At 36.8% G+C, this 12898-nt stretch overlaps 1 protein-coding gene across 1 annotated transcript in view; it reads left to right on the top strand.

The window, feature by feature from the left end:
• LOC122789210 (interferon-induced protein with tetratricopeptide repeats 1-like) overlaps positions 1-12571 on the top strand; it is a 244140-nt gene extending 231569 nt beyond the window's left edge. Inside the window, exon 3 of the mRNA XM_044056479.1 lies at positions 11120-12571. Within this exon, the coding sequence (XP_043912414.1) occupies positions 11120-12488 (1369 nt within the window). The 3' untranslated portion in view covers positions 12489-12571. The remainder of the gene's footprint in view (positions 1-11119) is intronic.
• The last annotated feature ends 327 nt before the right edge of the window (positions 12572-12898 follow it).

Below are 12898 nucleotides of genomic sequence, written 5' to 3'. Positions count from 1 at the left end.
CAATTTATTGGTTGGATATTCTCTCTTGCTTTGTTTAATTACCAAAAGCTCTCTTTTCCTCCTATGTTAGCCACATTTAATACTCCAGTACTAACACGTTTTTTTTAACTTCCTTTTTTCCTTTACATGTGGCCAGTACTGCCAATACTTTACCATCTCAGCATGTTTCTGCCAAGTCTAACCTTGTGTATACTACTATGTCTAGTCTCCCTCACCTGTTAAAACAGTCTCCAAATTACAAACATTGTATCACCAAGTAAAGTTCTACAAGCCAATACCATTTCATCTACAGATGCCTCCATTATAATACCTAGCATTTATCATGATGCTCCATACTTTTTTTTAACTTTAAATAATTTAACGTACCCTAAAATCAGCCAAAAACAATACTCTTCAGTAAAAAGGCTACAAAAAAGCATCTAGAAGTGTTGCTTTATCTGAAACCAGTCCTTGTCAATGGTGGCATTCACCCTAGCCCTGGTTGAAATACCCACCATTCAGATAAAAACACTACTGCAAATAACACCAACCAAACCCCACTATCCCAATTACTTATTAGTCAAATAACTCTCATTACAATTAAATAAAATCACAGAACTCCATGGTTGGATTGCAGTTCAAAAAACAGATATCTTAGCTATAATCATAACTTGGTTAAAACCAAACATCATCGATACTGAGGTACTACCACGTGGCTATAATATACTTTACAATTATTGCTCCAAAAGAAATGATGGTTGTGCCTCTATAATATATCCAAACCACTATAACTTAACTCCATATGATGCTCCCATACAACAATTTAATAAAGCAGACCTCCTTATTACTTTCCTAAAGCTAAACAAATATAAGCAAAAATATATTATACTTGCATATTCCCCCAGATGACAATATTATTGCACTAGAAGAAATTATAGACTGGGCCTCAATTTCCACAACACATGAAGCAATAATATCAGAGTATGACAACACAAATTGGCTTGATCTTACATCAACTTCTGCTGAATCCAGTATAAATCTGTTCAGCTTTAAACAAATGATAGAAAGTCCAACATACTTTAGCAAATACTCAAATTGTCTACTGGACTGGATTTTAGTATCAGATCTTATTCAATTTATCTCATCGGGTATTCTACCAAACTCCCTAAGTGATTATCTTCCTTCCTTTAGCAATTACATACAAAACTTCCCAAAAGAACAACTATCTATAACTATCCATAACCTAACTTCTGCCCACAAGTATTCAATGCTGTGGTCTCCTCAATTAGCTGGAATATATTAAAAATCCCCCCTTAAGAGGATACAGTAACAAAATTTAACTCAGTCTTCCTTAATAGCCTACACAAAATTAGCACCCCCTATAAATAAATGAAAGAAAGCAAATGGTTTGCCCTGGTTAAACAATACTGCAACCAATCTTATGATGGTTAAATACAAAGCCTGGAAATGCTGGCAGACAGACAAATAAACTCCACAAAACCTCCAACACCTTTGCAATCAGATAAAAAAAGTTTCTGATAAAAAAACATACCAAAATAAATTCCAGAATAGTAGCAAAACTGATACAAAATAGTTCTGGTCATCTATTAAAGAAAGAATGGAACCAGGACAAAAGTCCACTCCCAACCCATTCCCAAACAGTCCATCACTAGACATTACTATACAGTCCAATACCTACCATATAGTCAGTATAGCATCTATTATGAAGGATTTCAGTCTTACCAATCCATATTACCCACAACAGTCACAAGCTTCATCTATGCCCACCTTACAGCCAGTACCTACAGCTACTATAAAACATCTATTAAGCAAACTAAAAAAAATGCTGTATTTCTGCAGATAACTTAGCCAGCAAATTTATTAAAATGGCAGCAGATAGCATAGCCTATCCCAAATCCATTCTAATAAACAGATACATACAGTAATCATACTTCTCCAATATTTAGAAAAAAATCATACATTAACCCCTCCCCCCACAAAGGCAGAAATGCAATAGATATCATAAATTTTAGACCAATAGCAATCCTTTTCCCTTTTTCAAAAATATTGAAAAACTGCATCCAAAAACAGCTGCTAAATTATCTCAGTCAGGAACAACTTGTAACTCCTACACACTATGGTTTTCAGTCTTCCCATAGTATCATTACAGCTTTGCTAGCATTTACTGAGACAGGCAACAAAGCTAGGGGTAGTGACAAATTATTTTCAACCCCATTCCTTGACCTATCAAAGGCCTTGTATATAGCCTATCATACTAAACTCTTGACACAGACGTCCTCACTTGGCTTAACACCAGATACTCTAAATCGGATCAAAAGCTACCTCAATGTCAGACACCAATCAAGGATTGATTATTGGTCCTCTCCTCTAATATTCTTAGTAACTTACTCCATACATACACACATGCACACATGACTCTCTCATGTGCATGCTGATGATTTGACACTTATATGTTCAACTATGACCAGGAACACGTTCAACAAATTACTCTGAATCTTTCACTGCCACTGAAAAATGGCTACACAAATCTAAACTAAAACTTAACCCCAGAAAGAGCATATTATTACTTTTCTTCCCCAAATCTCTGTCTCATGAGAAATAATTACCTTAATAGTAGCAATACTGAACTGATATCCCACACTTAACTCTTAGATATGATAATAGATGACAACCTCAGATTCAATTTCCATATACAAAATGCCAGTAAGAAAACTCATCAAAAACAAGGTTTGCTCTATAGATCCAGAAACTTCCTTACGCCTGTATCTAGAATCACCCTAGCCAATAGTTATCTCCTGCCTTCCCTTCTCTATAGCTCTCCCATCCTCACAGACCTCCAGACCTCAATTATATAAAAACGTGAACAATACTATAATAAAGTTGCCAAATTTGCACCAATACTTATTACCCAAACCATTACTGCACTGTATTAAAGACTCATAACTGGCGTGAACTACCCCACTGCTTAAAATACACAGCCGCTCTCCACTTACAAAAAGACAAATTTCCTTGCTGCTTGTCCTGCCCTAAATGCAACCCTATAAATATAGTCCCCCAAATGTTCACTATGATCTGATGACCAAACACAACTCACTGTCTAGAAATCATCCATATCTGTAGGCTACTGTCTGTACTCCTGCTTTATCACAAAATTTTGTAATACTACCCTAAAGGTATCAGGACAGAGACTTCTTTTCAATCCTTCAAACTGTCTTTAAAAGACTACTTATCTAATACATGTTTTTGCTCATGTTCAACACCAGGGGAGATATATATATATAGGTCACCCTCATTTGACCTAAAGTTCATTTGGCCGACAGAAATTTCAGGCAGCCCAATTGCCTGACAGTTCATTTGCCTGACAATTAGAAAAAGGCAAGTAAAAAGTATTTGCCCTTTTCCTCACTGTAGTGCAATCCTGGAGTTAGAATATGCAGTTGGGGGTGGGGTGGGGAGAAGCTCCCCACCTACTTTGGTTTTATATTGTGCAGTTTTTTTTTCTTGTTCACTAAAACCAATGTAGGTGGGGGGCTTCACCCCCACACCCCTTTAACTATATATTCTAACTCCAGGATCACACTACAGTGGGGAAAAGGACAAATACTTTTTATTTGCCTTTTTCTAATTGTTGGGCAAATGAACTGTCAGGCAAATGAACTGCCAGGCAATTGGCCTGCCTGAGATTTCTGTCAGCTAAATGAACTGTCAGGAAATGAAGGTGACTATATATATATATATATATGTATACACATTTAACCTCACTTCCCATCTTCTATAGTATCTGTTGAATGCTGTAACCTTTACTAAAAATATCTCTTCACACTTTGCTTCATTATAATTCTTATACTATAGTATTTCCACTGTCACCTTTACTACCAGACCTAATCCTCTGATTTTTATACTCCCCTGTATTATTCCCACTGCTAATTCAACTAGTATCAGGGAATATAGGAGGAAATTGGAATGCAAACTGATCTCTTCTATGGTCAGGAATGTCATTTTCTGGAAGCTATGCATGCATTTGTAAGTACAACTATGGTGATGGCTGTCTAGTCCTTTAATTCAGAGAGACAAAACTGGGACTGTGACCCAGATAATTTGAATTCAAATATCAGATGTAGATCTCAAAGGACCATGTGGAGACCTTTCCTTCCGAGAGGGTATTGTTTTTTTTTTTCAGGCAATTTGCTGCCTTGCAACCAGAGGCTTAAGGGATGTAAAAGACTATCGATTGAGGAAAAGCAGGTCTGATTCTTCTAAACTAGTGAAAGTTTGCCCTCACATATATACATGACACAGTACAAAATGTGGAAAATTACTGGACTAATTGAAAATGTACTGCAAAATGTAAAATAGAAAATCATGTGAATGCAGACAAATTACACAAAAACTTTTTTTTTTTTACAAATACAAGTTTACTCACAGGAAACACTTGCATCTTATTTCATTCACAAGGCCTTTATCAGACTGAAAGGGACAATTAACAGAGAAACTTAAATACTGTTTTTCAATGTATTCATGCAATAATCTGGACCATATCATTTTCTAGAACAAATAGAACAAACAAAACAATTAATGTGTTTCTAGGCTCCCTATTGAAATGTTGGCAATTGGCATACTGAATGCTGACAATTCATAAAAAAAGACAGAAAACTCAGAAAAAGCACAAATCTCAAACAGCATTCTTCTCCTATAAACTTCAGTTTTGCAAGGGCAACCCCCCCCCCCCCCGAACCCCATACTTTTATATTACAACTATGAGATCACAATTACTTGGTGAAAAGGGAACATCCAAAAAATGGCCAACTTGAACTTAATGTATAAAAGTCTATTTTTCAGCCATTCTATGCTTCTGGACTTTCTCTGGTGGGTCCCAACATTTCAAATGGTTACTTTATTTTCATTATAAATTCATTTAAACGTTTCTGTTTAACTACTAGAGCTTACACCGTCATTCAAACCTAAAAAACTTGCTACTCAAATTATTTTACTTCTAAAAGTACTTCTCTATCTCCCTCTTGGATTTTAAACAACACAATCCAGTGCATAAGATAATTTAATTGATTTTATTGATTGTGTGTTAATTAATACTTTTTTAAGTTGAAGAATTCCTATTATCAACAAACACAAAGAGTGGCTACTGGGGCCATGATTATCCAAATTATGGTAATTTTGTACTTTGCTTTTGGAACAAATTTATTTGTTGAAAAATGATTTTTTACTAAGTTATCATTTTATGGGAAAAAGAGAAGGATATTATTAATTCAAGCACTACTATAATCATAACTTATAAAAATATAAGTACTAGTGGTTTAATGCATTTTAGTAGTATCAACCTGGGATATTTAAAAAAAGAATATCAGAGAGAATGCTATAAAATTCATATGTTAACTGTCAATAATGTTATAAAAGATTTATTGCATGAGTCTTTAGAAGAAAGGTTTTTAAAAAGAAGACAGCCAGCTGATGTTATTGGTTGATTAGTGAATAATAGTGACAATCAAGGTTCAGGTTTTGTAGAAAATAAACAGAGGAGACCAATGGTACAAAGTGGCAAACAACAGTGATAGCTGGGGCATTAAAGATAGTCAAAATAACTAGAGACTTTTTCAAGTTACTCTGTAGTATTGTATAAAGTAGACGATGAGCCAATATTTATTAATTAAAGGGATAGAAATTAAAAAGAGCATTTTGACATGCCTAATCATGGTATAAGAAATAAAACTCAAGTATGAATAAAATTGAGTTTTAAATGTATATTATGAAGTACATGTGTATTTATTTTAAAATTCTGAGAATGATCATTGTATTAACGTGTAAAAAAGAAAGTTCACAAGTAGGTATATGAATACACTTCCTTATTAAGTTTAAGAATATGTTAATACTGGATGCAAAGAGTTAAGTGTGCAGATTTTTTTTTAAATGTTTTATGTATTGGATCATGTTATGGAAAATCTAAGGGGCAGACAGAGAAGTAAAAGAAAGTGTGACAGGTTCTGCTAGATGAGAATTCTTTTGGGGGGTTGAATGCTGTGAAAATTTCAAATCAGTAGTTAAACTGAAAAGTTTAAATGGATGTATTATAAAAAATAAATTGGTTGTTTTATTTCTATTATTTGTTGTAGAAAATGGTATGGTTCATATTATCTTGTGAATACATGAAAAAAAGTTTTTTTAACTGTGTCTGTTAATTCAATCCCTTTCAATCTGGTGATGTCTTTGTGAATTAAATAAGATGAAAATGTTTAATGTTAGTGAGCTTGTGTTTATAAAATAAAGTAAGGGCTAGATTCATGAATGCCTGCACTAAATGTACACCATTCTGAGTGAATATACAGCACAAAGATGTGGTAGGGATTTTCTTAAATAAAGATTGTTTACATTTAGTGTAGGTGATCATGAATCTGTCCCTCAGTGTTTCATTTCTCTGCACTTAGTTGATTTTTAATTTTACACATTTGTATGTGTGTGTTAGAGAACACACATTATAGGAGGGCACAGCAGGTCACTGCAGTGATGTAGATGTCCATGTTAGTCCCTAAGGAGTAGGGATATGGCCCCAAAGCAGAAATTAACCCTAATGGCTGCCTGTATAATGGCCCCTGCAATTCTCTCCTATCTCACAGGGAACAAATGGGCCAAGAATGACTCTCACTCTGTTAGGAATGAATGGACCAGTTAATTACAAGAAGAAGGATAAAGACCATCAGGCAGCAGGACTGAAAAACATATAAAATGTACATGTATTTATATCTAACACACACACGCATACTCACACATTGGAGTCCACACATCTGTACCTAAATTATTATTGCTTTTGTTTACCAGGAAAGTCCAACTGGGCACATGTCCAATTTTTAATGGAGGCCCAGGGAGAAATGTTTCAATTTAAAGAATGAGTAGAGGCAGTTACATAATTTTACTTAATAAATGTACATACACACGTAGACTAGCAATGAAATGAGAGTTAATCAAAAACTAGTAAATGTACATGGTTTATGAGTATGCATAAAATTGTAATGATATAATGGTTAATAAAAACATGACAGTTAAATTAAAAATACAGTAAATATTATCTAATATCAAGCTTATAAGAGTCTACTTCCTTTCAAATAGAATCAGCAGAAAATAGATATTGAGTAAAAATTGAATTGTCTGCTCTGCAGTGGTTCACTTCAACCTTGTAATAGTTGAAGTGTCATTAAGGTATGTATTGAACATGCCCTGATGGCTACTATGTCCCCCACCTCCCTGATAGCTATAATACTGTAAGTACTGTTATGGTACTGCCCTGGTGACTAGTGAATCCCTCCATCTCCTTATCCCAGAACTGCTGTTGGAGTCATTGTGGCACTTAAATATAATTTCCTGGTGACTTGTGAATCCCCCCACTTGTGATCCCTGCATTGACATTAGTGCCATTAAGGTACTTACATTTACAGCAATCTCTGGTGTCTAGTAGTTCCCCCACTCCACAACCCCTGTATTGCTGCTGGTGTCATTAAGGCATTTAAGTATATTGTATCTCTGGTGGCTAGTGGCCCCCTCCCTATAGTAATGTCAGTGGCATTAAGGCATGTCACCCACCTGTTCCTCTTGGAATCTTGTGTCTCCATTGCCCCCCAATCTATGTTCATTGCAGGTGGCTAAACATGGCCTTTTGACCATGTTCAGTACCTTGATGTGGTAGAGATGGCCATGCTGATCGGCACGTTCAAGCGATTTGTTGAATTGCTTTGCATGCAGATGCTGTCCTAATTAGCATATAGGTTCATAGGTAGGTACTAGGCTATCGGCCCTAGGGCCTATACAAGCCTAGCCAAAAAGGTACCCTGGCTTTCGCCACCAAAGAAAATTATTTTCTTGTGCCCCTGTCGAGCAGAGCCACAGAGGTGATCCCTGGGGTGAATTTCCTATTTCCCATCCAATCATCAAGATTTTTCTTGAAGAGTGCTAATGAGAAGCTTTGTTTAATATAGATAGGTAGTTTGTTCCAGAGTATGGGAATTCTCTGGGACAGGAATCTATCCCTCCAGCATGTTCTGTTTATTGTGGTGACAAGGGTTAGGTCCCTAGAGCATGTAGCTTGGAGGTATTGGGATTTCTTTAAGTGGAGCATGTCCAACAGCTCTGGGTCTGACATAGCTTTGTATGTTAGACAGAGATTGCCTCTGAGTAGCCGATATGTGACGGAGTAAAGCTGGAGTTTTTTGAGATGGTCTGCGTAGAGCATCTGTTTGAAGCCAGTAATCCTCTTTGTGAAGTATTTCTGCGGCCTTTCCAGTTGTTGTAGATGTCTTGTGAGGCACATACCAAAAGGGGTGCTGTACTCTATAATGGGTCTAATGAGTGACAAGTAGAGGAGGAGAACAATGACCTCTTTTTTCCTGGATAAGAAACCTTTTGTGATAAGGTGTGCCACATAGAAGGCTTTCCTGACTATTGCGGTGATGTGATTATCAAAGGAGAGACTACTCTCCACCTGTGTCCCAAGGTCTCATCACACTTTTGGTGTTAAGTAGACTACCACCTATGTGGTAGCTCATGGGTACAGAGTTTTTACCAAAGGGGATGACAGTGCACTTTTTGGCATTGAGCTTGAGGCCATGGCTTTGACACAAGGCATCTGTCTCAGTGAGGCACTTTTGTAGGATGTCCAGATCATTAGGAGTTTCAGTTATGGCTCCTAGTTTGCAGTCATTTGTGAACTTCATTAGCCAAAGACCTTCTGTGTTAGCCTGTACTTCAGAAAAGTAGATACCAAACAGGAGAGGACCCAGGACTGAACCCTGTGGTACTCCACTGTCACTGGTCTGAAGTCAGATTTGGAGTCTGTTACTTTCACAGTGTGGGTTCTATCAGTGAGCCAGTTGGCAACCCATCTTGTGACATAGGGATTTATACCTAGTTTAGGGAGTTTATCTATAATTCCAGATTGGAGTATGGTGTCATAAGCCTTGGCAAGATCTAGATAGGCTGTGTGAACCATCTTACCCTCATCTACAACTTTATTGACTGCTTCAAAGAAGTCTATCATGTTTAGGAGACATGATCTGCCTTTTACAAACCTAAACTGGGTGGGGTCCAGAGTTTGGAGATTACCAATGTCTTTGTTTGTAAGTTCCATAATGATATCTTCCATGGCCTTGCAGACCAGGCTCGTTAGGCTAATGGGGGGGTAGTTCCCAGGGTCTGTGGTGGTTCCCCCTTTGTGGAGTGAGATAACTGTCACTGTGTGCCATTCAGTGGGTACAAAGCCTGAGGTGAGGCTATGATTGAACATGGTGCTTAGATGGGGTGACAGTTCATTCTGTAGTTCATGTAGAACGCAGCCTGGGATGTTGTCAGGTCCCATGGATACTGCGTTCTTGGCTTTGGAGAGTGTGTTTTTTACCTGTGCAGCCGTGATTACAGGAACTTTGCATTCTTCCGGTATAGAGATGGGCTCTTTAGGGGGTGAAAGGGGGGGTAAAGTTAGCACTGAACCTATATGCCAGGATGTTGGCAATATCAGTTGGTTCTGTATATTTAGTGCCATTGTGCTGTACCTCAGAGCAGATCTGAGTGTTGCCATTGAGATTCTTGACATAGATATAGAATGCTTTGTGGTTGTCTTTAGAATCTGTATTGATTTTGTTTTCATAACTAGCTTTGGAGGATTTTTTGAGGGATCTCAGCTTCTTACTGAGGCTGACCAGGGAGTTCCCCCAATCATGGGATTTTACTCTTTTTTGCAACAGTTTCTTTCTTCTGTTGTAGAGTTTGTTTATGGCAGGGGACCACCAGACTGACTTCCTTTTTTGGAGGATACCATCTTGGTTCTGTTATGGATAGCACGGTCCATGCACTTGTGTAAGTGTTATAAAGTGCATTTGTGTAGGATTCAGCAGTCATACCTCTATTGTCCACCTGCATGGGTGTTGTGAAGTTTGCCACTTCTGTCTTAAGAAGTGTGAAGTTGGCTTTGGAGAAATTTTTTACAGTGGTTTCCCTAATGGGGTGGGGTGGGGGGGTGGGGGCAGGATGTGGATGTCTAGGCTGATATGCTTTTCATCCGGGCTGCCTCATTAGCATTCAGCATGGCTGCAGGGCCAGCCCTATGTGGTGCTGCATGTCTTCATGTTAGAGAACAATGTAGCATCATGTTAGGGTGGTTGGTGAATCATAAAAATATATCAGAACGTATACATGGAGGTGTACATGTTGCAGAACTTTCATGAATCCAGACTGTCTGTTTTAAAATATTGTTGAAGAACATGTATCGAGTGGTTGCTGTATTTCATGGTAGCACGATGGATTACTATGAACTGGAAGACAGTTAAAGAGTGTTAATGTATTAAAAAAAAATACTAAGAAAATGGATAGCTTCTTTTTACTACAATGCCTGAGTTATACTCCAGAAGATCAGATCAAGGCATAACTCTGATAAAAAAACACTGGCTTATTTCCATTCTCTCTTGCTTTCTTGTTTCATTAAAATTGATTATCAGCCTGTAATTAGACATGATCAAAAATCGGACAATATACCAATAACTTTAATGAACCATGCATGAATGGTTGATTGTCAAATTCAAACCACAGCAGCCCGCAATCTCAAATTTACCAGAAATGTGATTTCTGCCCCAAACAGCATGTAACACAGTCATTTCTTGTATGACTTTGGATATGGAACTGCATCGATGATTATACTTAAAGAGTGGGTTGCATTTAAGTTTCCTCCAACCCCACATTTGTAGAGTTTGTAGTCCAGCAAGACTGTATACCTGGCTTGACCCTCATCATGATCTACATAAATGATCTTTGGAAAAAATGAAGTGAAGCTGCCACACCAATAAATGAAATAAATCATAGTTTCAGAGTCCAAGGTTTAGTCCCCACCTCTAGCTACTTTGCACGGATATTGCATGTTCTACTGTCTGTGTGGACTTTTTTTAGATACGCCAGTTTTCTCTTACATCCCAAAAACCAATTGGCTGATTGGATGCTCCAAAATGCATATGTATATGGTACTTATTATTGCCACTTCACTTATTAGTTAAGAAACAAATAAATAAATGCAAGAATTTTTAAAATGATGTTTTACCGCAAACTAAAATGTACGTATGATCTTGTTTTGCAGTGCTAATTTGCAGGAATCCCTGAAGAGCAGATTGCTGCAGTTGGAGTGTCATTTTACATGGAATTTGAAAAGTGAACTCATTGATGTTGGTGATTATATGGAAAGGATGTACGATGAAATAAGCTTTGCACAAATGAAGTCTGTATACCATTGTTACAACTGTCTGGCTTTTGCAAGTCACTTGAAACAGAATTATGAAGAAGCCCTTACACATTTACAGAAAGCTGAAGAGAGCATAGTGAAAAATTATGCTAATGACATAGATCGGCATAGCATTGTTACTTTGGGCAACTTTGCATGGGTGTACTACTACATGGACAGAACAGCTGAATCTCAGAGCTATCTGCAAAAGGTGCAAAATGTTTGTAAAACATCAGGGAGTCCTTCCCTGTATGCAATTCCACTTGCTGAAGTATATGGCGAAAAAGGCTGGACATTACTCACATTCTGTAAAATATACTATGCAGAAGCAGCAGAGTGTTTTGAAAAAGCTCTCAAAGAAAATCCCAGAGACCCAGAGAGCAATTCTGGGTATGCAGTAGCTTTGCACCGCCTTGAAACTCCTGCGTATGTAAAGTGTACACCTGAAGAGAGTAAATCCTTACCGCAGCTGAGACAGGCATTAGCAATAAATCCAAACGATACATTATGCATGGTGTTGCTTGGCCTGAAACTTCAGGACTTTGGTAAACAAACACAAGGTGTTGAATACATTGAGCAAGCATTACAGAAGTCTCCAGATGTTCCACATGTTATACGTTATGCAGCTAAATTTTTCAGAAAGTATGGCTCTGTGGATAGGTCTATTGAGCTGTTAGAAAACGCATTAGCTAAGACACCAAACTCTGCATTCCTACACCATCAAGTAGGTATGAGTTACAAAAAAAAGATATGTTATAACCCCTTAAGAATAAGTAATGCAGTTAGAAAAAGCATTTATCATTTTGAAAAAGCAGTGGAACTTAACCCACAATTTATCTATGCACTGCTGGATTTGGCAAATCTGTATAAAAAAATTCAAAACTATGAAAAAGTAGAAGCATGTTTTAAAAGACTGTATGATATACCTAGCTGCACACCTGAAAACCTTCAGGACATACATGTGCAGTATGGACTGTTTCTACTGGAAAACAAAAAATCAGAATCAAATGCTGTTGTGTATTTCAAAGAAGGTTGTAAAATCAAAAATCCCTCAAGATCAAGGGATATGTGTTTCAGAAATCTGAGAAATATTGCTCACAGAAGGTTATCTATAAATTCCAATGATAGCTCAGCTCATGGTATTCTTGGATTTGTTCACGCCCTGCAGTGTGATTCTGACAATGAAGACTATCTAGATGCTCTCTCTGAACTTCAGTTCTTCACCTAGACAGGCAGTGGAAAGTACAGTCATTATGCCAGTGATGTCAGATAATTAAAAAATAGCAAATGCTTGGTAGTTTAAAAAAAAAAAAAAAATATATATATATATATATATATATATATATATATATATATATATATATATATATAAAAAATTCAAAACATAGAATTTTTAATTTGAATAGGCCATTAATATTATATATAAAAAAAATAAGCAACAGAAAAGTATTATGATAATTGCGTATGGTCAAAATTCAGAAGTGAAAAAAAAATTCTGCTACACGGGTGATGGCCTTTGTATAAGAATTGAAATTAATTTACCTACTGTGGTTGCATCTGAATCATTTAGATTGATACCTTTTATTTGTCAATTAGCAGTAATTTTAAGTCAGCCAGCAAATAAAAAACTCAGCATCA

This window comes from Protopterus annectens, chromosome 14.part0 (genome assembly GCF_019279795.1).
Source record: "Protopterus annectens isolate FY-2018-M chromosome 14.part0, PAN1.0, whole genome shotgun sequence".
Classification (NCBI taxonomy): domain Eukaryota; kingdom Metazoa; phylum Chordata; order Ceratodontiformes; family Protopteridae; genus Protopterus; species Protopterus annectens.
The sequence above is the reverse complement of the archived record's forward strand: the minus strand, read 5'-3'. Positions and strand labels throughout refer to the sequence as shown.